Genomic DNA, 24,757 nt, shown 5'->3' on the forward strand with positions numbered 1-24,757 from the left:
ACTTTAAGAAGAATCAGCACGTGATGTTTGATTTGACGCCACCAAGTTCCGCGACAAGAGCATTCTGCTACTGATAAGTGTTGATTTCACCACGTCGTAGGGTCTGCAGCGGCTTCAAATAAGTCACTAGAATCCCACGGGCCCGTAACCACTTTTACAAGACCGGAATTGTGAGAAATAAGCCGTCATTACTCTAAATGATTGCGGAGTTCATACGAAAGCATCTCGGTAGCCTGAATCATTGGGTTGAAGAGTCTCAGATGTATAGGTAGTTTTCAAAGCTCAGGCCAAATTCAGACAATCGAGCATGAAAGACTCTGATCAGCGCGTGGCATCAATGATGGGAGACGTCTATGCCGTAATATGAAAGTTTACAAAAATACATTCTTCACATATGCCTCAAGTTCTTCGCAGGAGTCGCCAAGATCATGGAGAACATACCATAACATCTCCTCATAGTACATGTTCGCCAGCCATTCCTCAAAATCGACACCTACGAGAGAGACTTCCATATCGTCATCGGCCACATTTTTCTCGTCCTCGTCATCCGTATCGTATCTGCTGTAGTAATCATCATACGTGAGCAGAAGGCAGTGGGCGCCATCTTTTCCTGGCTCCAGGTACAGGTGAATAAAGTAGCACCCTTGCTGGTCAGACAGGATACGTATCATATAGCCCCCGGCGCCTCCGTCTAAGGACTCGGGGACTTTGTGCAAGCCGCCTTCACCCAGTCTGAAGTAGGCTGCATTTGATGACAGCACGCGTCGCCGTAGCTCTGCATCCTGTATGAATACCAAAAAACTTGGAGGAAGTTCAACCTCAGCTTGTTGAGCGCTTTTAACCATATCCTCAAATTCGGGTCCAACAAAAACGATAGAAGGGGGCTCTTCAGCTTCTGCATCTAGTCGTTCACCGAGGGGTTTCAACCAGCTTAAGTCCCCACACAGATTGAGGTAGCTCAGATCCGGCAACTGAGCGGGTGGTCGTGTCTTTATTATGTCTCGAGGAGAAAGATTGAGTAAACGACGTCCTTTTTGGGAGCCAAGAAAGTCCCCATCAACCTTCGGTTCGTAGTTGAGGCCTCCAAATCGTGCGCTAAGGCGTTTCAATGTCCGCCGGGCTTTCAAGCGGCCTTGTATCATAGGTATGGATATCTCTGTGATTGGATGGGTGAACGTCAAGGCAACTTGCTCGACGATTTGCAGTGGTAGGTAAGAGAGAATCTCCCGGATGAGTTCGGGTGGAAGTGAACATAATGAAGGCATGATCTTCCCTCTGAGTGCAGGATACATGGAAAGGAATGAATGAACCTGGGGCTTTGGGGGTTGGCAGCTGTCTATAAGTTATGTACTCATAACTATTTTCGCTTTAGTGTAGGCAGAAATGCCAAGAGCCATTCCATAGTGTACATTTTGGCACGCTACTTGCGCCAAAGTGGAGCGTTCATGGCTAGCGATATGTTAGAGCTTCAGCTGAGGTGCTTGCGTTTTATGAGACTCTGAGACTCTGAGACTCCAGCAGTCTCCTTCGATTCCTAAAGGGTGCAACAATTATCCACGAAGGCCACCATCAACGGGCTAGTTTGCATGGATCACTGGTACCTTAAGATGCAGATTGTCTCTTTTCCTAAATACCTAGATTTCTATGTCACATTTTACACGGGTAGTTGCACTGCGGGATTAGTTGGGTACGTTGTCTGCACCGCTGGCGGTAATGAACTCTGGTCAGACTCTGTCATTGTTGAGGCGTTGATTGAGAGTGTAGACGGATATGTGATATGCAATAACATACAAGACGGGATTCATTGGGATGATATAGGTATCGGACGATCGTAGCAATAGGTGAGCATCAATTTGAATACCAGGGCAGAACTGAATCAGCCCCGACTTAGGCATCGGCCTATACAGTGGAGATCAGGTGTGAGAATAGGTCTAAGCATAAACTCGTGGATAAAGCTGGATAGAGGCAATTATCTCCTATGATCAATATGTCGTTCTGGACATAAGAGTCTCCTAGGAACGGGCGGCACTCCCTCGTGCCGTAAATGTTCATCAAAGTCAGCTCATTACCGAAGAAACAGGCAAAGGGTGAAGGTGACACGACCTGGGATGATGGCAATGAGTAATGAGGCTTCTGCCAAGATTCACGAAACTGAGAAACAAAGAAATGTTGGCAGAACAAGCCAATTAGCAAACACGTAAGTCGCGTCGTACTTCCTGGAATGGTGTTTGCTAATCGCGAGTTACAAGGTGTACGATGCTTAAGGTTCCACGGCGGTGGGAGTTATTTGATGTAGACAACTACTTCGGAGCAGAAAGCCTTCGCGATGTCCTGCTAGGGGCAAACTCCATATTGATGTACGACCAACGAGAGATACTCGATCAACATTTGACATTGAAATGCAACGCAAGGGTCGGTCACATGGGGCTATTTCGATGCATTCAGACCATACAGCGTTAAATTCCCAAAAAGTACCGCTCGTCCCACCACGTATATATGAAAGCGGGCCAATGCGGCGGCAAAGGCGACGATGTTACTAGCGAAAGCCATATGAGAATGCGAAGCTTGAAGCACAGTTTGATATAGCCGTAGGTACATGGGATAGTTCTGTGAAGATTCTGAATAGACAATCTTCCCGATCATGGCACCAACCGCAACCTCGTCTGCGAACGAGCAACCCACGACACAAGGCAGGGTTTATCAACCGGCCACCCGCCTACAAGAAATATTTATCCAGATTGCGAGAGACGAGACGGGCTTGCTGATCGCAAACGATGTCTTGGAACTGAGAAGGCTTCCCGAGCATGAGGTGCCAGAGATCCCGCGCGAACAGGAACATTTTGTATTCCAATCCCGACTTTCAACCAGGCGACCTGTCCAAGCTGACAAGGACCCAGAACGATTGCGACGCAATGTCGCTTTACAGACGCATCAAGTTCATCTTCGGCCTGAGTGGCGACTTGCATCTCCCAGCGCTGGGCAAGGTGGTCTCTGAGCGTGGCATCACCGACACGCTCGGGAGGAACTGGTGGCTATGGGTCTGTCCAGTGAACTTGCAGGATACGACCGTACCAATGAACGATCAGTTCAAAGCGTTTGCCGTTTGGTGTTCCCCCGCAAAAGACCCGCTGGCCTACGAAAACTGGAGAATAGTTTGGCGGCAGTCGAAAGATGGTAAGTTTCCCCTATGGCGATATCTGTGCATGCAATGCTGAGAGAAGTTGCGTCTTAGAATCGCCATTCATAGTTGACTTCAATGAAACTGCCCAATCAGGCCAGAACGGGGGACACTAAGAAATGTGTGGTATTGATCATGAGGTAATAATGATCCCTCGGAAAGCAATGTATGGCGCGCGGTCGATAATTCTATCAAAGAGGCGTTTCTCGATATCGGTTTCCCAGTCCATTGGCAACGAAACTCCCGTCCACTCGTTTCGCATGGGTCTAGTCTGGTAGGGTAAGAGGCGGTTGGTTGCTTTGATTATTTGGGGATAGCTTCTGTTTCTCACACACTCACTCGTTCAGTTCGTAGGTAGTCATCATACCAATGGAAAATCCGACTCAGCGACTAGATTGCATGGAACGTCTCTTATTTATTATGCGGCGAGGTGATGGATATCCTGGGTCATGAACCAGAACCACCCCCTATCGTCTCCTTAACCAAACCCCTAACTACCTGAGTCACCAAAACCCAGACCGAACGCCAAAAACACCATTCTTCTTTTTCTCCCAATGCATTACCGTGTAGTCGCCTGACTCTCCCCCCTCCAACCATCTATCACTCTACAGACTCCCCAAGACATCATTGACCGCCTCGAGCAGCATGCGTAGGCCAAACCACTCGGCGACTCCCCTGCAGATGGTGAGGCGCTTAACAACCTCGTCCCGCTTGACGCTCTCGCCCCAGGCGCCCGAGCACGTGCAGTGCTCGGCGAACTCGTTGAGCTTGACGCCGCCGCAGCGCGTGCACTTAACGTCCTGGGTGGTCCACTCGACGACGGCGCGTTCAACGTCGCCAAGCAGCTTCTCTTCGATGCGCAGCCGGTCGAACTCGGCTTCGCAGTAGGCGCAATTCCAGGGCTTGTTGGTCGCTGCCCGCTTCAGCTCGGCCTGCACCTGGTCCGGACTCGCGTCCGGGGGGAGCCCTGCCATGACACTCCCGAGGTCTGGGAGGAGCGCCTCGTCGCGGCACATGTCCCAGTCGCGGGCCAGGGTGCACTCAGGACAGCTCCACTGCGGCACCTTGAGAGAGGCCGAGGGGTTGGCGAAGGCGGCTTCCTTGGAGAACTCGCGGACTTCAAACATGGCCAGCAGTTCCTTGCGCAGCAGGCGGGCTTCTAGCGTGATGTTCTTGTCGAGTGAGAGGACCTGCATAAGTGCCTTGACGAGCTCAAGGACAGCGTTCTTGTTCGAAATGGCAGAGGGCTTCCTTGATTTTCCGGAGCCGCTGGTGGCCACGGACAACTGGCCGCCGGGAAGGATTGGAAACGACCAGTCGGAAGCCAGTTCAGCGTGCAACAGCTCGCGTGCTTGGGTTGCGAGTAAGCTCTTGATCTCCTTCTTCAAGGGTTTCTCAAAGGCCGAGGTAAGGATGATGCTCTCGGTCTCCCCATCCTCTCCGTTTGTGATAGGCAGCTGGGTGGCTCGAGGAGTAGAATTGGGATCAGCGCTGAGGGGTCCCTTCTTGAGCCCGTGCATGAGCTGGATGAACTCCACGACCCAGTTCTGGAATGTGTCCTGGAGGCGTACTGGCAGGAACATCTTCATCTGCCAGTTCATCACCACTTCCAGTGCTTGTGTCTCTGCCTCGACGACCTCCTGGCACGCCTTGCCACCGTAGTTGAACTCATCGTACCATACTAGATAGTCCCAGTACTCTTTGACGTCGAGGTCAATAAAATGGAACAGAGGTTTGCTCTTGATGCTCTTCAGAATGTATTGACTGTAGGCATATGCGTTCCCAACTTCGGCCTTGGTTGTTTGAAGCAGCAGCCGGTTGGAATTGGCAAACACGACCTGGGAGCCAACTCGGCGGAAATCCGCCATCAACTGAAGAAGAGCTTTGCGCGACATCATCTGGACGTAGTAGTGCAGGGCGCGGTCGTACATGAAGCTGTCTGGCGACTCCACCCATCGGACAAGGTGTTGCACCAGGATGTCTGCCATGGGACTGCCCTTGCAGGCTTCTGCCCACCATGACTTTACCATTTCTCGAAGTACCAGCACACCAGCATTTGCGAAAGCATTCTCAGAGTACAGTGTCTCCGAATCATCTCCTCCAGACGAGTCAGCTGCTGGGTTAAAGGATATCGAATCGGCACCTTCCAGTTCATTGATCAACGAAGAGGTGAGGATTGTGTTGATCGCAAGGTTTCGAACGTCCAAGTCTATGCAGACGGATGCGTATGTGCCGGGGTTATTAACGGATGGCATGGATACGGTGTCAAGAGGACCGGTGATATCATCCTGTTCGTAGCCGGCATGGTCAGGCCGCGGGCCCGGGGACCACCACAGGACTACGTTGTTGGTCTGCAGCCTGCGGGCATAGGCGATGTCGATGAGGAAGCGAGGATCGTCCCGCTCAAGGTTGCAAAGAGGGATATCGCCGTATCTTGCCAAAGCTGTCAGGTGCAGGACCCAAGACCCCAAATTGAGGTAGTGAGTGACGAGACGGCGGGCAACCACAGACTGCCATCCCAGTGGAGGGAGAGCACTGTCTGCTTGGTCGTATTTGAGCGGCAAGATGGGGAAGTCTGCGAGAACAGGAACCTCGTGGACGAGTTGATTCCGCTGCGAGGATTGGATGACAAGCATCAAGGGCCTCAGTTCGTCCTTTCGAAGTTTCTTGATGAGATCCCCGATCTCCAAGTGCGCCTTCCTGCGTGTCGTGACTTGGGTTACCTTGAAACCGAGGGAGCTCTGATACCTGAAGCAATCTTGCCAATTGGTGCCATCGCCGTCTACCATGCGCTTAGTCAGCAGCTCATTATAGATTTTGCCAACATTCGGAAGATCCGCACTAGCATCCTTCGTCTTCTGTAGGATGACAATATGTGCTTGGTCCGAAGCAGATGAGAAGATACCAAAGATCTGTCTTTCTCCGGCCGTGATGTGTGAGATGTACAGGTATGCTAGTGGGTTCGTGTCGAGGTAGGCTTTGGGCTTCAATGGTCGCATCAAACTGCCCAGGTCAAAGCCCTGCTCCAAGCCCTTGCCGAGCACACCTGGCTGGTTCTCATCAATGGTAGCCAGGTTGCCAAGCTGCAGGACTGCTCGGATGTTGAGAGGAACCTGTTTTTCATATACGCCCTCAACGCTAGGGTGGTTGAACAGTTGAGAGAATTTCTCAGCTTCAGCGAAATACACATCCTCGGGAACCGTTAATTTGAAGAGATGTGTCGACGAGTGCCCATTAGGTAGCGTATGGTTGACTTGTTCAGCCTCGCATCCTTCAACCTCGATATCGGGAAGATCCTTGCCCTTGAGATTCAAGAACACCGTTCGTGGGACCTTGACCTTCAGCGCGTGGATCTTTGCGTCAATCAGAACGTAGGCCATGACAATACCAGGGTTGTCTGTCGTTCTAAGCTGTAGGAGCTGCCATGTACTCCTGAATGTGACTTCGGCTTGGTTGCGGAAGGTCTGTTGGATGTTGCTGCCAACGTTGCCGCGGCGTTCACCAAAGAGATGACGCCTCCTTATCCTTGCGGCTTTCTGGATCTTCCACTTCTGCTTCTGATACTCAAGGAAGGCCGGGTAGTCATCGGATGGATCTGGCATTTCTTTGGGTAGAGCAGCAAAGGGGTCTGCACTCTTCTCAGGCTCGGGCGATTTGCGCTTCTGTGCTGTTGGAGCAGACTGAGAAGCTGTGATGGCGGCGGTCGTGCTCTTCGGCTTCAGAAGCTTGGCACCAAAGTCCTCAAGATCATCGAGCCTCGGGCCATTGAGGTTCGTGATGTCCTCCAGTGGACCCTTGGTGAACATATCGGTCATCTTCTTCTGCTTCATCTTGTCGTCCTTGATATTGATACGCCGTTGAAGCCAGTCCGGATGGGGAACCCGTGGAACGGGATTGCGAACTTTTTGGAGCGCAGCAGGAATGGTAATAAGCTTCTGGATGACCGAGCCAAGACGCTCAAGGTAGTAACCCCAGTCAAGGAGAGCACGGGGGTCAGTGTCGGAAGGCTCCTCCTTGAGCCACTTTGTCAAGTATCTCCGCTTGATCTCGGGTTCGGCGGAGAAGATCGCAACCGGCACGGCTCGCTCAGTCACAGGTGCGCCGCGTGGCTTTGCGCAGATGATATACTTGCAGTTCAAGCCCTTGTCCTTGACCATCTGCTCACCCAAAAACTCGGCGAGACGTTTGGCAGTAGTGATGGACGTCGATTTTTGACTGCCATACTCCTCCAGAGTCTTGGACATGCTTCGGTTCTCGCAAATAAGCTCGATCAACTCCTCATCGGCGAGAGTGGTACCCTTGCTGTCAAGAACATCAAGCCATCTGTTCGCGACCTTGGCGACAGCACTGTAGCATTCAGCTAGTGTAGTTCCCTCGAGAAAGAACTTGAAGATTTGTTGTTGGAAGATCTTAATGAGCTTAAGCTCACCACGTCGCTTGACCTCGAAACCCTTCAGTTCAGCCAAACTTCCGTCGTCGTTGAAGACTGCATATCGCTTCTTCAAGTTTTTGTCCTCCTCCTTTGACGTTGGCAAGACCATGGCCTTGTACGGACCGTCGACTTCGAAGAAGATAGAGTTGTCGCTGTGAGTCTCGTACTTGAACGACTTCGGATCCACGAGAGTCTGGTACTGGTGGTTGGTGAACTTGGCGTGGACTTTATGGTTCAACATGACACAAGGGTAAGAGATGGCGAGCTTCTTGCCGTTCTTGAGCTTGAAGGCGAAGTTCTCTGGGAACGTGGCAGGCAACATGCACCAGATACCGTCAGTATCCAGCTCAAGCGGCCGGCCGAGTCGCTCAACGAGCTCCTTGGCCAGTTGAATGATGGTGGCGCCAGTCAAGCACGTCACACCAGCCATTTCCATGGAGTACCACCGCGAACCCTTTCGCATGACATAACCATAGAAGGAGTTGAGAATGACCTTGTGAGCGAGCTGCAGTGAGTCGAACAGCACAATCATCTTCTTGGCACCATCGACTTCAGCCTGGGCGGCGCCTGAGGATTTCAAGCTCTCAGTCTTGCCCTTCCAAACTTTGGCCTTGCCTTTGTAATCGTATCGTCGGTCTCGGAAATCTCTGACCGTGTTGATGTAGAAAGGGTTCTCGCGTTGGCAGATGATCGCCTCTCGGACGATAGTGGTTTGGTCTCGAATCTTGTGGTAGATCTTCTGACTGTACAGAGTCAGACGCTTCCGTATGAGCGCTGCTTGCTCATCCTCAGGCAACTCCTGGAACGTTCGCATCGGGGACTTGGGCCATTTCCCCGGAAACTTCTCGTTCTCCAAAGCGTGTCGAATCATGTTGTACTCGTCGCGCTTGGCAGGCAAATATTCACCTCTCCATGCCCAAGGCATCCTCCTGTCGCAGGTCTTGCCTGGCCGATTGAAGTCGCAAGCTGCGCAGTCTGACTCCTGAATCATGGAATCCGGCTGCAATCTGTTCGTCGTCATGATATTTGGGTACATGGACGCAACATCCAAATGGTAGATAAGAGGTCTTTCCATCCGATTTGGTGTTTCCTTCAATTGCATCAGGCGGTCAATGATCTGTGCTCTAACTTCGTCGTAGTTCACAACATCGTCGATGGACTTCTTCTCTTCGACCTCAATGCTGAACTTCAAAGCTGCGTCAAGGTCATTGATCAGTTCGTCAATGGCAGTGGGATCCACCGCGAAGTTGACAGGAATATCAGCCCGGAACACGCCAGCCTCAATACTTTCGACATGCCCACCGACGTAAGTCTCCGCATCGAGAAGATGGCCATCCCAGAAGGACTCCTTGGGTGAGACATGCTTGTTGGGGAGGACAATCTCCTGCTGGTAAGCCTGCACCATGAGCAGCATCTCGCACAGAGTACCAGTACCCTTTCTCAGCACGTCATCGCCTCCCAGCGGCAAAATTGTACATAACGAGAAGATGAAGGGGTGAATGTACTTCATGTACAGATAGTAGGTCGCGACGGCATCGGACACGGAGTACTCGGCCAGTGTCTGTGGCCTCTCGGCAGCGTACGGCGTCATGAGTTCTGGGTCGAGCTCATCGGGGTCGTAGCCAAGCTTGGCGACAGTGACAGCCTTCAAGCCACGACTACCCTGGGGTAGATAGGAGTCTCGGTTGACCCACGCGAAGCAGTCCATGTGCACTCCATACGTGCACTTGTAGATATCCTCACTGTCCTTCTTCCAGCCAATCTCTTGATACATATCGATACCGTTGACACTGGCTCTGGCCTCAACAAATGGCCAATCGAAGAAGTCACCGTTGTATGTGGCGATGACGGTTGGGCGAGCTTCTTTGATGTGTAGGAAGAAGCGTTCGATGACGCCCTTTTCATCGGGTTCGTTGAAAATCATGAACGGTCCCGGGTACTCGGGCCTGGGTGTATACTCGAAATCCGAGATGTCTTCGGAGACGATTTCCCTGTTGGTGATGAGAAACCCCTGGCCGTCGATCATGTATGAAATCATCATAATCTGGTCTATGGCAGCGTCGGGGAATTTCAGGGGCAGCTTGGTCGTCTCGATATCGAAGGCCATAACCACCGGGTCGGCTGGTGCTAGACGCTCTTCGTTGAGTATTATTGTGGTGACTCCGTGTTTCGCCTCTACGTAATACCACTTTCCGACTCTTATATCTGGAGGGCGGGCGGTCAGCGATGGTTGAGATCCGAGATTATCGAAGGACTTACTCATATCAATCATTACTCTTACATGGTAGGGAACGTCGTATTCCCTGATATCGACAACATAGTCGCTCGCGTCGGCAAAAGAAGTATTCAGTCGTCTATCATCATCTCGTGAATCATCAAAGAGGTCGAAGCCTGCTTGTGCACTGGGCTATAGTTAGTATTGACACAAGAGATTTGCCCCTTCTATAGCCCCACCACCACGAGTACTTACGCGGCAACCTCAGCATAAACATCCACCGTGCCCATGGCCTTGCGGTTCTTCTCCGCAATAGGCATGATATCCCTCCTACATGCCATCAGGTCGTTCACATTCCGAAACCTGAGTTCCATGAATGTGCGCCTGTATCCCAGCAGATGGTTCGGCATGCTCAAGTCTTCCTTGTCGATCTTTTTCACGTGCTTGACCACACCGTCTCCGGGCACTCTCTTTACCCACTCCTCGACCTCGCTCTCCCTGCCCTTGCGCACGGCAATCAGGAAGTAGGGCTCATATTCGACGGTGGCCTTGAAGGTCTGGCCGTCCTCCTCGATGAAGTAGCAGTCCAGGGCGGCTCGGCCGCCGTCCGACTCCGAGAGGGCGACGGTTGTCGGCTGGACGTTGACGAGCCAGCCCTCCTTCTTGCGGCCGGACTCGTAGCGGGCGAAGCCCATGAACTCGTCGATGCTGTGGGCGAGGGCGGCGCGCTCGGCCTTCTCGTCGGCGGAGGTGCCCTCGGCGCGCGAGGTGGCCGCAAAGGTCTGCGGGCGCTGGCCATGGAAGGCTCTCTTGCCGCCGCGGCGGGCAAAGCCCTTTGTCGGCTTGCGATTCAGATGTGTGTTGGGCATGGCGGCGGCCCGTGACCCTGAGTCACGGTGTCGGTTCGAGGTGGGGAGGGATTCGTCGAGGCAGGTGGTGGATGAATTACCGGGTGTAGATGTAGATGCTCATGAGGCGGGAAAGGAGAGTCATTGGTGACTGAAAATGCTACGAGAACTCCCAATGACGAATGCAAAAGCCTCTACAACACAAATTGAGAGTGTCCACGGAAGTTTGGGGCAGAGTCCGAGGCGGTGATGGGTGTTATGCTCAGATACAAAAATGCCATGGCTCGTCGGGTTACCCACTTTCAGAAGACGCGTCGCAGCGGTGCGAGACGCGAACTACGGCCAAGCGCGTTAATTGGCAAACCACGGGCGTATAGGCGTACCCCTACCCCTGCGCGCTTCCAGCTTTGGCGAGGACTTTCAATGCGGCGCGCCCGCCAACGTGGGACGCCCGGGGCGCTAGAGTGGCCGGCCACCGGTTGCTGCATAGCCCCGGCGTCCTGCACTGCAGCTGGGGGGTCTCAGGCGTCATAGCTCCAGGCCGCATTGGCATTTTCAGATCGCGAGTTGGGAACCCGGACCGCAACCACACAGCGCAAAATGGCCAACGACGACGGCAGACCGCTGCCCCAGCCGCGGGGCCCGCCCCCGGGGGCCACGGCACCCCCCGAGCACGTCGACAAGCCCCAGGTCTACGAGATCTTCCACGGCTCCAAGCCCGAGGACCGGGACGGGTCTCTCGCGAGCGCCCCGACGAGCCCCGAGGCCCCGAACAACAAGCGGCCGACGATAGCGGACGGCCTCAAGACGATCAAGTCAGACGACTGGCTGAAGGTCCATCAGATCCCCTGTGCGCGCCAGGGCTTTCTCACTGGCATTGGGGCCGGCGCCCTGATCGGTGCCGGTCGCTATCTGTTTGGAGGTGAGTTGGGTGTCTGACGCCACTGGGTCTCCTGGCACTGACCAGTCTCCGTTCACAGCCCGCGTGCCAAAGGCAGCCAATTGGGCTGCTGGTGGATTCCTGCTCGGCAGCATTATTCAATGGGAATTCTGCCAATACTCAAGGACGCAGGAGCGGGTGGCCATGGCGAGGGCCGTGGAAATCATCGACCGTAAACAAGCCGAGAAGAAGGCAAAGGCCGAGGAAGCCGCCCGGCGGAGGGCAGAGGCGAATGAGAAAGCCAAAGAAGCCGCCCAGAAGAGTTGGTACAAGTTCTGGTAGCTGTCTGCCAGCTCATGATGGGCCACTCGATCTACCGTTGAGCCCTGAGTTCACAATGTACAATATCATGTGTGGAATTTGGGTATACCCTGCGCAGTGGAGGAAGGCCAAGGGCTCTCCTGCGAGCACAATACACACCCGAGCGACGAAAGCCACTTATCTGAGCCAGTGCGGTGGGTATAAACTTCCAGCAAAATGCAGAATAGAACCCGATGGGTCAAGAAGATCTTCCAAAACTGGTAAAAACACCGTTCATAACCGCAGCCTAAGTTAGTTATGGCCAGAGACCCAGTATCTGCTGAACCCCAAAACGCCTTCCGCCTTGGAAAACCAGGCGACATTCAAAGTAACACACCCAAATCGCAGCGGCCAGTCCTAGTTACACGTAGTTGTAGTTCCCAACCCTGACGCCAAACTCGCTTATCAATGTGAAGACAACTGATGGGTATATGCTATGGCAACGGCAGGCCGGTGCATGCCTGGTTCAAGTGGTAACCAAAGTCTCCGGTTCCACGTCGGAGAAGCGCACTCGAACCATGGAATGGGTCCTCTTCATCTCCGTCCCACCGCCGAGCTGTTCTCTGCGTTTCTGATTGCGTATGGCTCTGGCCTCGCTCTCCTCTCGCTTCTTGTACTCTGAAAGCTGCTTTTTGCGCTTCTGGGCTCGTTGATATGCAACGGCTGGGGTGGGCCTGAATCCGATCCCGTTCAGGCCAGTGCCGTCGTCGTTCTTGTCCTCCGGGTCATACACCGTGATCTCATCCTCGTGCCACGTCAATGCGGCTCGGACGGGGTCCACGATGGTGGGCTCTTGGGGAAGACCCTCCGTGGGCTTGCGCCTAGATGGGCCCAGGGGAGGGGTGGTTGGCCGCCTGCGACTGCGTGACTTGGAGTCCGACAGACGGTTAATCGAGGGATAGGCCTTCTTGAAGTCGCCAGCGTTTCCGGCCTTGGCTACCCGTACCATTGCCGGGTCTACAGCCGTCTCGAGCTTGAGCCTCCCGTCCTCGCCGACTTGGACTTGGACAGGGCCAGCCGCGTCGGCGCTGCTCTCTCCACGCGGGCCTGGACTACACTGGGCGGCATCGAACTGCAGGAGCTTGTGGCGTTTTCGCATCGCGCTCTCCTCTGCTTCGTCCCACTGCATGTCGTCCATCTTGTCATCGTCCTCAGCGGCCCCGTTGAAGTCAAAGATCAGGGGCTCCGGTGAATGCCTGGGGCGCGCGTGTTCCTCACGAACCCCGGTACGGCTGACGCTGCCATCTGGGAGGGTTTTGGGCGTCACCCCGCCCCCACTTTCTAATGACAGATGGCGGAACTTATTGGCAACCTTGGTGCGAGGGCTGCTGTTCCCATCCTCGGCCGAATCCGACGATGACGAACTATGAGGTTGAAATGAGAAGACGGGGTGCGCGAATGCTTTGGGAGCTGGGCTAGTGGAAAGCTTTTGCTCGAGGGCGAGATCATCTCTCTTGCGCTTGGGGGTTGCTTTTGGTGAGGACGAATCCGACATGGCGGGCTGGCGTGCAGGGTCCAGGTAGCTTATCGGATTAGTTGGTGAGGAGTCGGCGGGTGGCCGTGGGTTCGTCGGGGCCGCTGCCGGCGAGGAGGAATGGCGATCTGGCATTGGGCGTACGGCTCGTGAAGAGCTCAGGTCACCGTCTTAATATCCCATGGGAAGGGAAGGGGCCCGGGTAGTTTCGAATGGTGAGCGACAGATGTCTCTTGGGCGCCGAAAGGCCGTCTCAGGGAAAGGTCCGAATGCCACGAAGGGTTATCCCAAGTGTGTGGATGCGGATTTGGTCATTCGTGAATTGCAGTCGGGCTGGTCTCAGACCCAGCCAGAAGCTTGCCCGCTTGTTGGCCGTCCCTGCCTGGAAACCGTCCGCCGAGCAGCTTCACAGCGTAGGGGCTCACAATTGGCCACGGGCAGCCACTCAACGAGCACGTTCCCTGGTTGAGTGCCTACAGAGCCACCCGTGACTGGACTTGACCATGTAGCGTCCTACCTGCCCTCCCTACCTGCCCTCCCTACCTGCCCACCTTGTACCTTGAGTTAGGCACAGCACCTCTAGGTACCTGAGACCAGTAGTCGGAGCTGTTCTCACTTAAGATCTAGTCAACTTAGGAGCATGGATGTCGGGCAGTTTCGGCAGATTGGCCGACAACCGTCTGCTGTCTACTTTGTATTGCCAACTTCAGTTTGTATCACCGCAAAACCCCAAGGTTTCGCTTCTCCTTTCATTGCAAAGCGTTCAGACCACCGTGATGGCTACAGTAATACTGGAGTATCAGCCATAGCACGGCCACCAGAGCTGTTGCAGGGGGATATCGACAGCCTCGCGATCTATACGCTCCCCCAGGATTGATACGACGGTTACGAAGAAACGTGAGATGTTTCGAACAGCGGCATTCCTCAAATCGTTCATTATATAGTCCTGCTACGATCTCTCTCCGTCCAAAGGTATTTCTGGTGTCCTGCTACTGGTTAGCACTAGAAACTACCTTATTGCTGGACTCTGACAATCTCCACAGCTGCTGATCAGCGAGCTGCATTGCTGGCTTGCCCTGCTTTCCCGGCTGGCCAAAACGCTGGGATCTGCGAGTTTACTCCACCAACTGGCCCTGAGTCTTGGCCCGCAGGCCGCATCCACGTTGACGGTGCACTTTGTAAAGAGCGACTGCATGTCAACGTCTGTTTCAACAACTGACCGGAACGCCCAAGCTGTGTTCTCGAGGCTCATGCAGGCAGTCAGCTATGATCGTTGGCATGGCCTGTTCGCAGTGAAGCCAAGGCTCATGTCTGCCATGGCCGCAACTAGACGCCCCAATCCCCTCTCACGAAACTGCGTCACACGGGGTCTCGTCTCGGTGGAATGGCCCGTCATATTTCTCCAATTACCCCGCTGGAAACCCCCACCATCGCGGGGTGAAGCTCGCATATGTCCCACCAACAAGCTGGAGGACTCGTGCGGACACGTAAATAGCCTGAATGCAGTCTGTGGTCCTGGGTCGCGGACGACTAAGTTTCTGAGAGGGAGGATAAATCTCGCTATTCTCTACTCGCCCTTCATTCAATTTGCTAGAGAACCATTTCAGTCAGTTCTCCAAGTGCCCTATACATCCCAATTTCGAGCTCGAAGCTACCCCGCATCTTTCCCAATTCGAAGAGGAATATCACCATGGCCAACCCCGAGCCTGAGATCTCCCTCTTGCCCCTGGGCGCCATCATCCAGTCCCTCACCGTCGCCGGCGTAAACATTGTGCAGGGCTTCCCGACACAGGAGCTGTACAAGTCACACAACGGCCCCTACTTCGGCGAGACCATTGGCCGCGTTGCGAACCGTACCAAGAATGCAAAGCTCGACTCGCTCAACGGCGGCAAGTCATACACTCTAGCCGCCAACAACGGCCCCAACAACTTACACGGCGGTATCGTCGGCTGGGGCAAGCGTGTCTGGGAGGGGCCTAAAAGAGTTGGCATCAGAAACATTCCTGGCGTGGACGGGCTCCAGGGCGGGGAGAGTGTCGAGTTTACATTGAAGAGTGAGGATGGCGACGAAGGCTTCCCAGGCGAGGTGTTGGTGAAGGTCGTGTACACCAGCGGGACACAAAATGTGGATGGGAATACGGTCACAGTCTTGGGCATGGAATACGAGGCCGAACTCACTGGAGGCGCCGACGAGACGGTCATTAACATGACAAATCACTCGTAAGCATCACAATTCATACACCTCACTGAAGTGGGGGAACATAGGAGTCGAGTTGCTAACATATCCAGGTACTTTAACCTCGCCGGCAAGCCTACCATTGAAGGCACCAAGGTCCAGCTCTGCACAGCATCCTACCTTCCCGTCGACGACAGCGGAATCCCCACTGCAGGCCCAACAACCTTCTCCAAGGTTGCAACGAACAAGCCGTTCACCCTCGGTGCCGTGGACCCCGATATTGACGACTGTTTTGTCGTGCCGTCGACCTCGCCTAGCTCTGTACCCGTGGACACTCGTTCTCAGGCCCTGACCAAGCTTGTCTCCGCAAGCCACCCCGACTCCGGCATTCACCTCGAAGTCCTCAGCACCGAGCCCGCATTCCAGTTCTACACCGGCAAGTACATCGACGTGCCCGCCGTCGAGGGAGTTCCGGCCCGTGGCGCCAGGAGCGGGTTCTGCGTCGAGCCGAGTCGATTCGTCAATGCGGCCAACGTGGACGAGTGGAAGGGCCAGGTCCTGCTGAAGAAGGGAGAGAAATATGGCTCGCGGACTGTCTACCGAAGCTGGAAGCAGTGATCCAAATCCATGTATTATCTAACGCAGTCGCTCATCTAGATTTGACGCTACCATATAATGAAAGAAAACGCCTGGATATGACGCTCATTCTTCCTCCTCTCCATCTTCCTCTTTCACGGGAGCCGTCGGTGCCTTGGCCTCCTGTTTTCGCCACAGCCCGGCCAAAAAGTCGCTCGTGCTCGCGTCATCTATCCCTTTATCGTCCCTCTTCTTTAGGAATCGAGGGAATCTCAAGCTGAGGCCTCGGTCCTGGCTCACGAGTCCTATGGCGGCTGTGTATGTAGGTGAGATCGTGATATCAGCAAAAGCCATTTCCCAGACCTCCTGAGGCTCGAACCAGACGTCCGGGTGTCCGCTGTACTCGATGAAGCTCGGCTTGACGCGGTGGACGTTCTTGTATTTCTTATTGGCCCGTTCCTCGCTTTCTTCTTCGTCATCACCATCGTCGTCTTCCGAGCCCTCTGCTTCGCCTCCGTTTTCTTCCCCGGTGTCCCCGGACCCATCGTCATAGAAGGCCCTGTTCGCTTTGTAGAATGCGTCTGTGAATCCAGACATGCACTTGCAGACGGCTTCGAGCTGGCCTGTCTGCTCGTTCCGAACAGCGAGCAGGATCGGCGACCACCACTTGGCCTTGCGGCCTTGACCGTGCCAGCCCGCAACGGGCACGAGATCGAGAGTGTCGAACGAGGAACTGTAGTCCTTCTTGACTTTCAGCCAGGAATCCAGCCGCTTGTCAGGCTCATAAGTCGCGAGCAAGGGCTTCCGTCGGCTCTTCTTCTCCCCATTCGATTTGGGATCGGGTTTGGCTTTGGCCTTTGACTTGGTCGCAGTTGTGCCCGATGCCTCAATGGCCGCATCGGAATTGGGCAAGTCTGTGTCAGGGGCGGGAAGGTCGACAAGGTTGTCGAGGATTTTGACCATGATTCCTTCGCACTTCACATCGGTGGCTTGCTTGAAAAAGTCGAGAACTGCCTCTGAGTCTTGGGATGTGGCGTCAAGATTCTTCACCCAGGTAAAGTGGTTCGGCACTTCTGTGAAAAGGGACTTCAGAAGTTCCCTACGCTCACGGAAGGGCCTATCAAGGAGAGGCTGGCCGTTGAGATACATGAGGTCGAATGCGAACAGACAGACGTCTATCGTGATACTCCCGATCGCGACATCCTTCCGGGCACGATTTGTGAGAGTCTGGAAGTTCTTGAGCTCACCGGTCTGGCTATCAACTGCCACTACTTCACCCTCCATGATGAAGCTACTGACACCTTCTCCCCTAATCTTGGGAACCAACTCGACCAGGTCTGGGTACTTGTCCGTCATGACCTCCAAGTGCCGCGAGAAAATCGAGACTTTGCCTTTCTCATCGCAATGAACCTGAGCTCGTTGGCCATCGTACTTGAATTCGCAGGCGAAGTCTCTCCCTTGCAGTTTTGTGAGCATCTCGGACAAGTCTCTCGTGATGCTGCCCAGCATAGGTCTGAGGGGTATGTGCAATGTCAACCCACACCGTATCAGCAGCTCCTCGCAAACGCCAATCTCAAGCATGACAGGAATGAGGTCGTTATAATTTGGCCGCCGGGCAAAGCACGCCTTGACGATCTCCTCGGTTCTACCCCACACCTCAGCCAGTTCCTCTTTCTTCAGCTTTGACAGGTCCGCCGTTGATCTCAAGAGGAAATCGGCCCCTGGTGGCCTGGATAGTAAGAATGCCCGCGAAAGTGCGATCAACATGGTCGTTTTGACGGCCCCGATGCGCAAATGCTGACACAGAGTACGAACGACAAACCGGCTCTCTTCGCCTCCCCGAGCGTCCTGGAGTAAACGGTCAACCAACCGCTGCTTGACCTCCGCGCTTCCCTGCCCCTGGCTATTGGCAATCTTGACTAGAGACTGATAGACGCCTTTGATAGTCAAGGGCTTCGGTTTACGCAGCGTAAAGCTTTGCTTTTTCTTCGCCTCAAACGCGACATCACCAGCATCGCCATACTTGTCATAGATGGCCTTGAGTGAACGATTGTCGAGCCCACAGACTTGCTTCAAGGCCTTGGATATGGCCGATCCGCCAAGACCCAATTCTAGTGAGATGTAGGGAGGTGAAATGGAGTTGGTCGCCAGCCACACGGCAGGAAGCAAGCTGCTGGGATCTCCCTCGATCAGCACGCGAAGGCAGTTGACGAGGGTGTCTACGATCTTGATCCGGCTCTGAGTGCCGCTGACCAGCACGAAACAGCGTGTCAAGAGGGCGTAGGACGCATCCCCGCCTTCGCCAGCCCAGTGAGCTTGAAGTTGCGACACGTATCTCCCAGGTTCGAACGTCAGAGGGCTTTGGTCAAGGGGAATCGATTCAGAGACCGCGTCCACCGAATCAGCAACGGATTGTAGAGATAATGTGCTTGGTCCCTTTGTTTTTGTTGTCACCGGGATGGGAGGTGCTTCCAAAACTTCTGATAATTTCTCTGCCGAGTTCTCTGCAGCGCCATTCGTTTCATCCGTGTCTACTTCCATAGACTTCTCGACCTGCGGTGCGGCCTCGTTGCGCCTCTCTGCTGCTGCTGCTTCTTGGTCCCACTCTGCCTGCAGCTTCCGTGCAAGTTCCTCATCCGTCAGCTCATGGCCCGGCGTCTCGTCTGTCGACTTCCCCGGCAGAGTTGCTCCATTTGACGGGTCGCCATTCTTCCTTTGTTTGGCGAAGAAGTACTCGAGGCCTCTGGACGGCAAAGAAGGCTTCTTGCCATCCTTATTGAGCTTCCGCTTCTTGGCGGGGCTTGACATTTTGGCCACGGTGCGGATGTTAGGGCCATGTGAATTCGCTGGCTGTGTCGCTCTCTGGCTTCATCTCACTAGAACTGCATTTACCCTCAAGCCGGATGAGTTGCGCGTCGACGCGTCGGTCGACCATGGCGAGGCTTTGCATGATGTCAGGGACTTGGCCGGAAGTCTGAGGCCACAGGCAGCTAGCTCCCTAGCGCCTAATGCATAACGTGGGCCATATGCACTTAACGATGTTCGGCACTGGGGTTCTTGCTATTGTACAGAAGAAGTCTCCCGATGTGTATGCTGACTATGATTGTCTCTACCAATTCTTCGCATCACTGTTCTCACCACTTCATCAACGTGAAGTGCGTTTGTGGTTGGAATAGAGTGTGGGTTGCTGACCGCCCTACGCCATTCCCCAAATCCGGCCTCCGGACGGGTAGGTTCAACAGCGAGACGCGAAGACTGTGTTACCACCAAGAGCTGCAGATTCTCTGTTTGATTATAAATGATTAATTATGAAGTACATTATAGAATCGAAGGTCTGGAACCCCCTCTAATTTCCCCAATTCCTGCTCGTGACGTCGTTCATTATTATTATCGTTATGCACGGCAGGTACATCCTCCAGCGTTGTCAACCGCACATTTCCAGCCTTCTTCGCACGAAGCCGAAATCATCCAGATACCTCCATTGCAGACCCTGATGTTTGACACGCCGCTGCTTGGACTTGGTAGACATGTTAGCGAAAAGTGACAGAAGTGTGGTTGAAATCCTTACTTTTCGCAGGCATATGTACCCGACGTGCATGTAATGTTTTGTGCCGTCACGGTAGCAGTCAATACGGACAAGTAGATAGCGAGGATATTGAAGAGCTGCATTTTGGATGACTAGAAGAAGAAATAATGAGCAGAGCACGCTTTGCCGGTGTGTTTGTCAAGCTCGTGAATGGGGATGCAACGCTTTGGAGACTTGCCCTTTGACGGTATACACGGAAGCGGACTAAGACTGGCTTATTATACCTTCTGATGATCTCAAGGCCACGTCAAGTGTACTACTTTATGATTCGTCCCATCTAATGGATGTCGTAGTTAAAATAGCGTCTTGCAAGGCTAATTGTATACGGACTTGGGGAACACCTAGAATGTCCGTGCATTACGCAAGACACCTCTGGGACTAATATAAGCTTAACCTTCGTTTAAGTCCCGTCATCCCAAATCCGTGTGCCTGGATTACGGGGTTCTAATTCGGGCATCCAATCACGTAAAGGCCCATCCGAATTATGAAACCTTCACATCGGAAATGACATGGCTAGGACGCGTCTACATAGGTCCAGTGTCACCCCACTCCTGGAGAGTTGGAGGTTATACACCTTGCTTCTTGACGGCATGTTCGCGTAGCAAGTGGGTTTCTCTGGAACTTCTCTTCGGATCGAAACCATCATTACCTTCGCCGAACTATAGACTTCTGGGGTCTCGGAATGTCAGATATGTAACGTTTCTGTATCCAGCACTGTGTGTGGAGAGATCAATGATGCAATCATCACCCGTTCACTCTCTTGATTTTTGGTCCGATCTGATCCAAAGCTTGTTTCTTCAGAAGTTTCTGATTAAGCGCCTCCATAGACTCTGATGGCTATCAAGTTGTCCGTTTTGAATCTCTTTGGCCTCGTCCAGGTCACGTCGACGCCCTGCTTGGAGGTCAATCTCTTCCACGCGCCAAAACCGGGTGCGGAATACCAGCTTATATCCGAAATAAATGATTGGAAAGAGAGGAAGCAGTATATATGCATCAACAAATCGACCTGCTTCGAACGGGCTCAATGTTGTCCAACCTTGAACCAAAGCTAGGAACATATTGGCGGCTAATCCGAAATACGCGTTCCAAGGATATAGAAAGGAGGTAAAGGGTAGATCGTGAGTATGATATCCCTGAGCTTTCCACGCTTGGCGAAACCGGATGTGGGTGAACGATATCGATCCCCATACAAGGAAGGTGGACACACCGCTGAGGTTGACGATATACGTGAACGCATTACCTGCGCCAGTACTGATATTCATCAAGGACAGGGCTCCACATGCGTTGGCGAAAAGCACCGCTGGGATGGGCACCCCGGTTTTCCTGTTTGTTGTGCCGAAGATTTTCGGGGCTTTCCCGTCTTGGGCCATGAACAAAAGGGTCCTGGACGCAATATAGATGCTGCTGTTGATGGCAGATATGCACGTTACCAGGATAAAAGCATTTATCAGGTGTACACCAGCCGGGAAGCCTGCATTTTGAATGGCGATCGTCATCGGGCTTTTCAGCGCACGACTAGACCCATTGATCAGGCCGTCTGCGTTCGAAGGGCACGTGAGGCCAAAGAACAATGCGGAACCCATGTAGATGAAGATTATTCTCCAGAACGTCTGTCGAATGGCCAAAGGAACTGCCACTTTCGGATTCTTTGTTTCAGTTGCGGCGACCGCGACTGATTCTACACCAGCGTAGAAGGTGGAGCAAAACACAAAGACAGTTGCGACGCCTCGAAAACCTTCAACGAACGGGCCAGGGTCGTGCCAATATCGAGCACCGAGGGCATCTGCGCCTTTGACGCCTCCAGAGACATAACTATTTGCTTGGTTAGTGGGCTCGAGATAATGTTCTCGTACTTTGAGTACCTACATGATAGAGAAAAGGAAATATGCGACGAGCCCCAGTAGCTTAATCAGAGCGAGCCAAAACTCAGCCTCACCGAAGCTTTCTACTCCTAGAAGTTGAAAGCCGAGGAAGGCAGATTAAGACTTGTCAGCTACAAGGCTCAAGTTGACCGAGTGAGATCCAACTGACCCATAAAAGTAGGAAGTAACCCCAAACAGGCACTTTCTCGCTCCAAAACACCAAGATGCTTGTGACTGCGTTATATTCGTTTGCGAGCACTGCAACCCAAATGATGAAATAGTTCCACCCAACAGCCACTCCAAAAGCCTTGTCAACGAAGCGATCTGCCAGAGCCGTGAAAGCGCCTCCGCTTGGGTAAAGTGTCGTGAGTTCACCCAGGCTCTGCATGATACTACAGTGTTGTCAGAATCAGTCTTGTCCAGAACGTACAAGTATGGCTTTACCTGAATGCGATTATTCCGATAACACCAAATCCAATTAGTAGAGAGGCCGGCCCACCACTTGCCAAAGCACCTCCTGCTCCAACAAGAAGCCCAGGCCCGATGATACCAGCCAGGGCCATCATACTCAGATGCCGTGTCTTAAGGCCCCGTTTCACACCACTGTGCGGGTCAATAGACCGAAAGTCGCCTTGCTCGACCTCGTCTAGCATGTCGGGAGGCTGCGCCACCGGGCCGTCAATTGATTTGAACCTAGACATGATTGATGTATGCTCAGCCATCAAAATTGAGAATGAGGACGCTTGTATCACATTTTGAGCAATTGTGGATTCTTTGAGGAAGCATGCTTGCATGTTGAGATATGGCGTGATCCGCTGCTGGTGGCTGTTTGTAAGACTGGGCTAAACTCAAAAGAGCATGGTCGGCACAGTGACTGCAGAATGTACAAGTGGACATCTCAGCCCACAGTTCTCAATAGCGACTCCATAGCGGTAGAATTGGACACTTTAAGCAATTTATTCGGGGGTTCGCGTCGATTTCTTATAAATATGAACTTTTCAAGACGGTATTTTGAGCGGTGTGCGCTTGGGGGCCTATAGCAATCGATGGGCATTCACTTTGGCATCGTCATAAACCAGGATTCGTGGAAGCACCCGTGGCTTACTTAAAGAAAGCTGTTGTCATTGAACGTCATTGGACATGATGACAATATTATGTACATCTATATAGTTTGTAACTTGGTGATTAGCTCATCTAGCGTTGAACCCCTTCATGTGGCTCACAATTCCAACACATGTAGGACCTATTTCGGTATCCACAACCAGACATCACTTCATGAATGGGAAATACATGCCCTCTATTAATCCACTAAACTATTATCGTCCATCTGCGGCAGAGTAAGAAACTTTGTATTGAAGAACCTTTCGTATCGCCTTAGCTTCACTAGAAACCTCTACCTCGATGCCATTCTCCCTCCCTGCTGGCAGGATCTGGCCAGTGCTGTCCTGGGATGGGCGTTTGTTGGTCCCGCTGATCTCGTTGACTATAGTATTTACGGTCAGCGCTTTGTCCGGATAAGGGAATCAATAGGGCTGGTGGCTTGTGCAAAACCACATGTCTTTGAAGCTCCAAACTTGCCAAAGGGGGTATAAGCATGATTTCGGTCGCACATACGATTGATGCCGGCCCGATCAGTGGGATAGCCTTGAAGCCGCGACCATTGGCTTCTTGAAGATCCTAACCCTTCAGAATTCGACCCAGTCGTGCTGCTCTTTTTTGAACTATGGCCAGCGTTATAGTGGCTATTGGCCGATTGTGAAGAGAACACACTCGGGAAACAGATGGAGAGAGGTCCCCGCATCATCGGCAAGCAGGAGCAGATTATGGCGATATTCTCTTCGATCATGGTCCAGATAGAAGAGTCAAGATCGTCTATTAATAGCATACCAATTAGCAAACACGCTGTTGTCCGAATAAAAAGTGTAATGCTGGTGCAGAGGGTCGACCTACAAGTTGTATCTGGGCTGGTAGACGAGAGGTCAAGGGTTTGCATGCGAAGGATACTTGTGACTGCCACACTGTTCAGCAGTTCTAACGTTAGCTTGCGGAACTATTCAGCGATGCTATAAGCGAGGGATGACATATGACGGTGTACTTACAAGGAACCAAAGGCAAAGAGACCCATGACCGCAATTTTCTGCTTTAGCTTCAGATTTGAGGAATAGATCGGCTGCATCGGGAGGGCAAGTATGGTGAAATCAGTTGCAATTGAAAAACCAGCATTGGCGTACCAGTTGGTGGTTATGGAGATGCAAGTCCCGGGTATGGTTTTATTCCAGGCTCGTGCCACGGGTGTGCATTGAAAAACGGAGGCGGAGAAAGCAGCTATCATGTAGGCGGCGATAATCGACGAGAGAACATAGCATGCGGTCCGAAACCACCTCTGGACGAAGATACGAAGGTATAACAGGAGAATCGATATCTTCGTCGTGTTGATTGTGAGTTTGTAGAAAATCTGGCTGACAAAGAACATCTGAGCAGCAGGTGCTGTTATTAGTGAGTGTTCATTGGCCAAAGTTCTTTTGATGAGTTACCTTGAGGGTCATAATTTTGTTCGCTGGTGAAAGGTTGGCCATATGCTGTCCAAAGCCGTAGCTACATGCGGCCAACATGAAGGCCATGACGATTATGGCGAAGATCTGTTCATGGAGATTGTTAAAGCTGAGTTTTATGGTTGCAGACTAGCCAGCGTTATCCAAGGCCGAGCTGAACGCATACAGCGAGCTGCTGTGTGGGTGTGGTTCCTTTTCATATAGGGTTTCACGACATCATGACCGTAACTAGGGTATGCGTCCGGGCAAATTATACTTACAGCAGATGCCAAACTAGTCCAATCATCCCATCCAAAGCCTGCCTTGGACTTTACTCGTGCCAAAAAGCGCATTCCAACGAATGCTGGCGTCACAACGAGAAACACAATGCACGGCACTTGGATCTCCAAGGCTCTGCTTGGGCCAGGAATGTTCCCAGACATTGGTGCTTGAGGTGACCGTGCCCACTCTGCAATTGAGGTGTTCTTACACAAAAGTACAAAACGGTTGACATCCAGTTGGAATCAGCATAGGGTGGGGTTGAAGGTGATATACTAATTGTTAAACCTCGCTTAACGCCATACACCTGTTGACCCCTACCAGCCCTGGCGTAAGCACACAATCTAATGCAGGCGCGAT

The 24,757-nt window shown here is 52.8% G+C and overlaps 9 protein-coding genes across 9 annotated transcripts; 3 read left to right on the forward strand and 6 right to left on the reverse strand.

Annotated features, from left to right (window-relative positions):
• Positions 1-371: 371 nt before the first annotated feature.
• JN550_000682 (uncharacterized protein) lies at positions 372-1,265 on the reverse strand (the record flags this gene model as incomplete). The annotated part of the gene is made up of 1 exon (XM_049318606.1): positions 372-1,265. One exon carries the CDS (start codon positions 1,263-1,265, stop codon positions 372-374), a length of 894 nt encoding a protein of 297 aa, XP_049177971.1.
• Positions 1,266-2,641: 1,376 nt separating this feature from the next.
• JN550_000683 (uncharacterized protein) lies at positions 2,642-3,294 on the forward strand (the record flags this gene model as incomplete). Its single annotated transcript, XM_049318617.1, has 3 exons — positions 2,642-2,842; positions 2,898-3,174; positions 3,233-3,294. The coding sequence occupies 3 exons, from the start codon at positions 2,642-2,644 to the stop codon at positions 3,292-3,294; spliced, it is 540 nt and encodes a 179-aa protein (XP_049177972.1).
• Positions 3,295-3,783: 489 nt separating this feature from the next.
• On the reverse strand, positions 3,784-10,694 carry JN550_000684 (uncharacterized protein; the record flags this gene model as incomplete). Its single annotated transcript, XM_049318628.1, has 3 exons — positions 3,784-9,815; positions 9,870-10,012; positions 10,081-10,694. The coding sequence occupies 3 exons, from the start codon at positions 10,692-10,694 to the stop codon at positions 3,784-3,786; spliced, it is 6,789 nt and encodes a 2,262-aa protein (XP_049177973.1).
• Positions 10,695-11,273: 579 nt separating this feature from the next.
• Positions 11,274-11,895, forward strand: JN550_000685 (uncharacterized protein; the record flags this gene model as incomplete). Its single annotated transcript, XM_049318639.1, has 2 exons — positions 11,274-11,595; positions 11,654-11,895. The coding sequence occupies 2 exons, from the start codon at positions 11,274-11,276 to the stop codon at positions 11,893-11,895; spliced, it is 564 nt and encodes a 187-aa protein (XP_049177974.1).
• Positions 11,896-12,379: 484 nt separating this feature from the next.
• JN550_000686 (uncharacterized protein) lies at positions 12,380-13,522 on the reverse strand (the record flags this gene model as incomplete). The annotated part of the gene is made up of 1 exon (XM_049318651.1): positions 12,380-13,522. One exon carries the CDS (start codon positions 13,520-13,522, stop codon positions 12,380-12,382), a length of 1,143 nt encoding a protein of 380 aa, XP_049177975.1.
• A 1,555-nt stretch (positions 13,523-15,077) lies between these two features.
• On the forward strand, positions 15,078-16,181 carry JN550_000687 (uncharacterized protein; the record flags this gene model as incomplete). The annotated part of the gene is made up of 2 exons (XM_049318662.1): positions 15,078-15,607; positions 15,677-16,181. The coding sequence occupies 2 exons, from the start codon at positions 15,078-15,080 to the stop codon at positions 16,179-16,181; spliced, it is 1,035 nt and encodes a 344-aa protein (XP_049177976.1).
• An 84-nt stretch (positions 16,182-16,265) lies between these two features.
• Positions 16,266-18,947, reverse strand: JN550_000688 (uncharacterized protein; the record flags this gene model as incomplete). The annotated part of the gene is made up of 1 exon (XM_049318673.1): positions 16,266-18,947. One exon carries the CDS (start codon positions 18,945-18,947, stop codon positions 16,266-16,268), a length of 2,682 nt encoding a protein of 893 aa, XP_049177977.1.
• Positions 18,948-20,522: 1,575 nt separating this feature from the next.
• Positions 20,523-22,288, reverse strand: JN550_000689 (uncharacterized protein; the record flags this gene model as incomplete). Its single annotated transcript, XM_049318684.1, has 4 exons — positions 20,523-21,537; positions 21,592-21,629; positions 21,757-21,979; positions 22,032-22,288. 4 exons carry the CDS (start codon positions 22,286-22,288, stop codon positions 20,523-20,525), a joined length of 1,533 nt encoding a protein of 510 aa, XP_049177978.1.
• Positions 22,289-22,903: 615 nt separating this feature from the next.
• JN550_000690 (uncharacterized protein) lies at positions 22,904-24,561 on the reverse strand (the record flags this gene model as incomplete). Its single annotated transcript, XM_049318695.1, has 6 exons — positions 22,904-23,070; positions 23,202-23,459; positions 23,538-23,605; positions 23,687-24,060; positions 24,122-24,226; positions 24,400-24,561. 6 exons carry the CDS (start codon positions 24,559-24,561, stop codon positions 22,904-22,906), a joined length of 1,134 nt encoding a protein of 377 aa, XP_049177979.1.
• Positions 24,562-24,757: the final 196 nt, after the last annotated feature.

Source organism: Neoarthrinium moseri, assembly GCF_022829205.1.
Source record: "Neoarthrinium moseri strain CBS 164.80 chromosome Unknown scaffold1_Wmoseri_CBS_16480, whole genome shotgun sequence".
In the NCBI taxonomy this organism is placed as follows: Eukaryota; Fungi; Ascomycota; class Sordariomycetes; order Amphisphaeriales; family Apiosporaceae; genus Neoarthrinium; species Neoarthrinium moseri.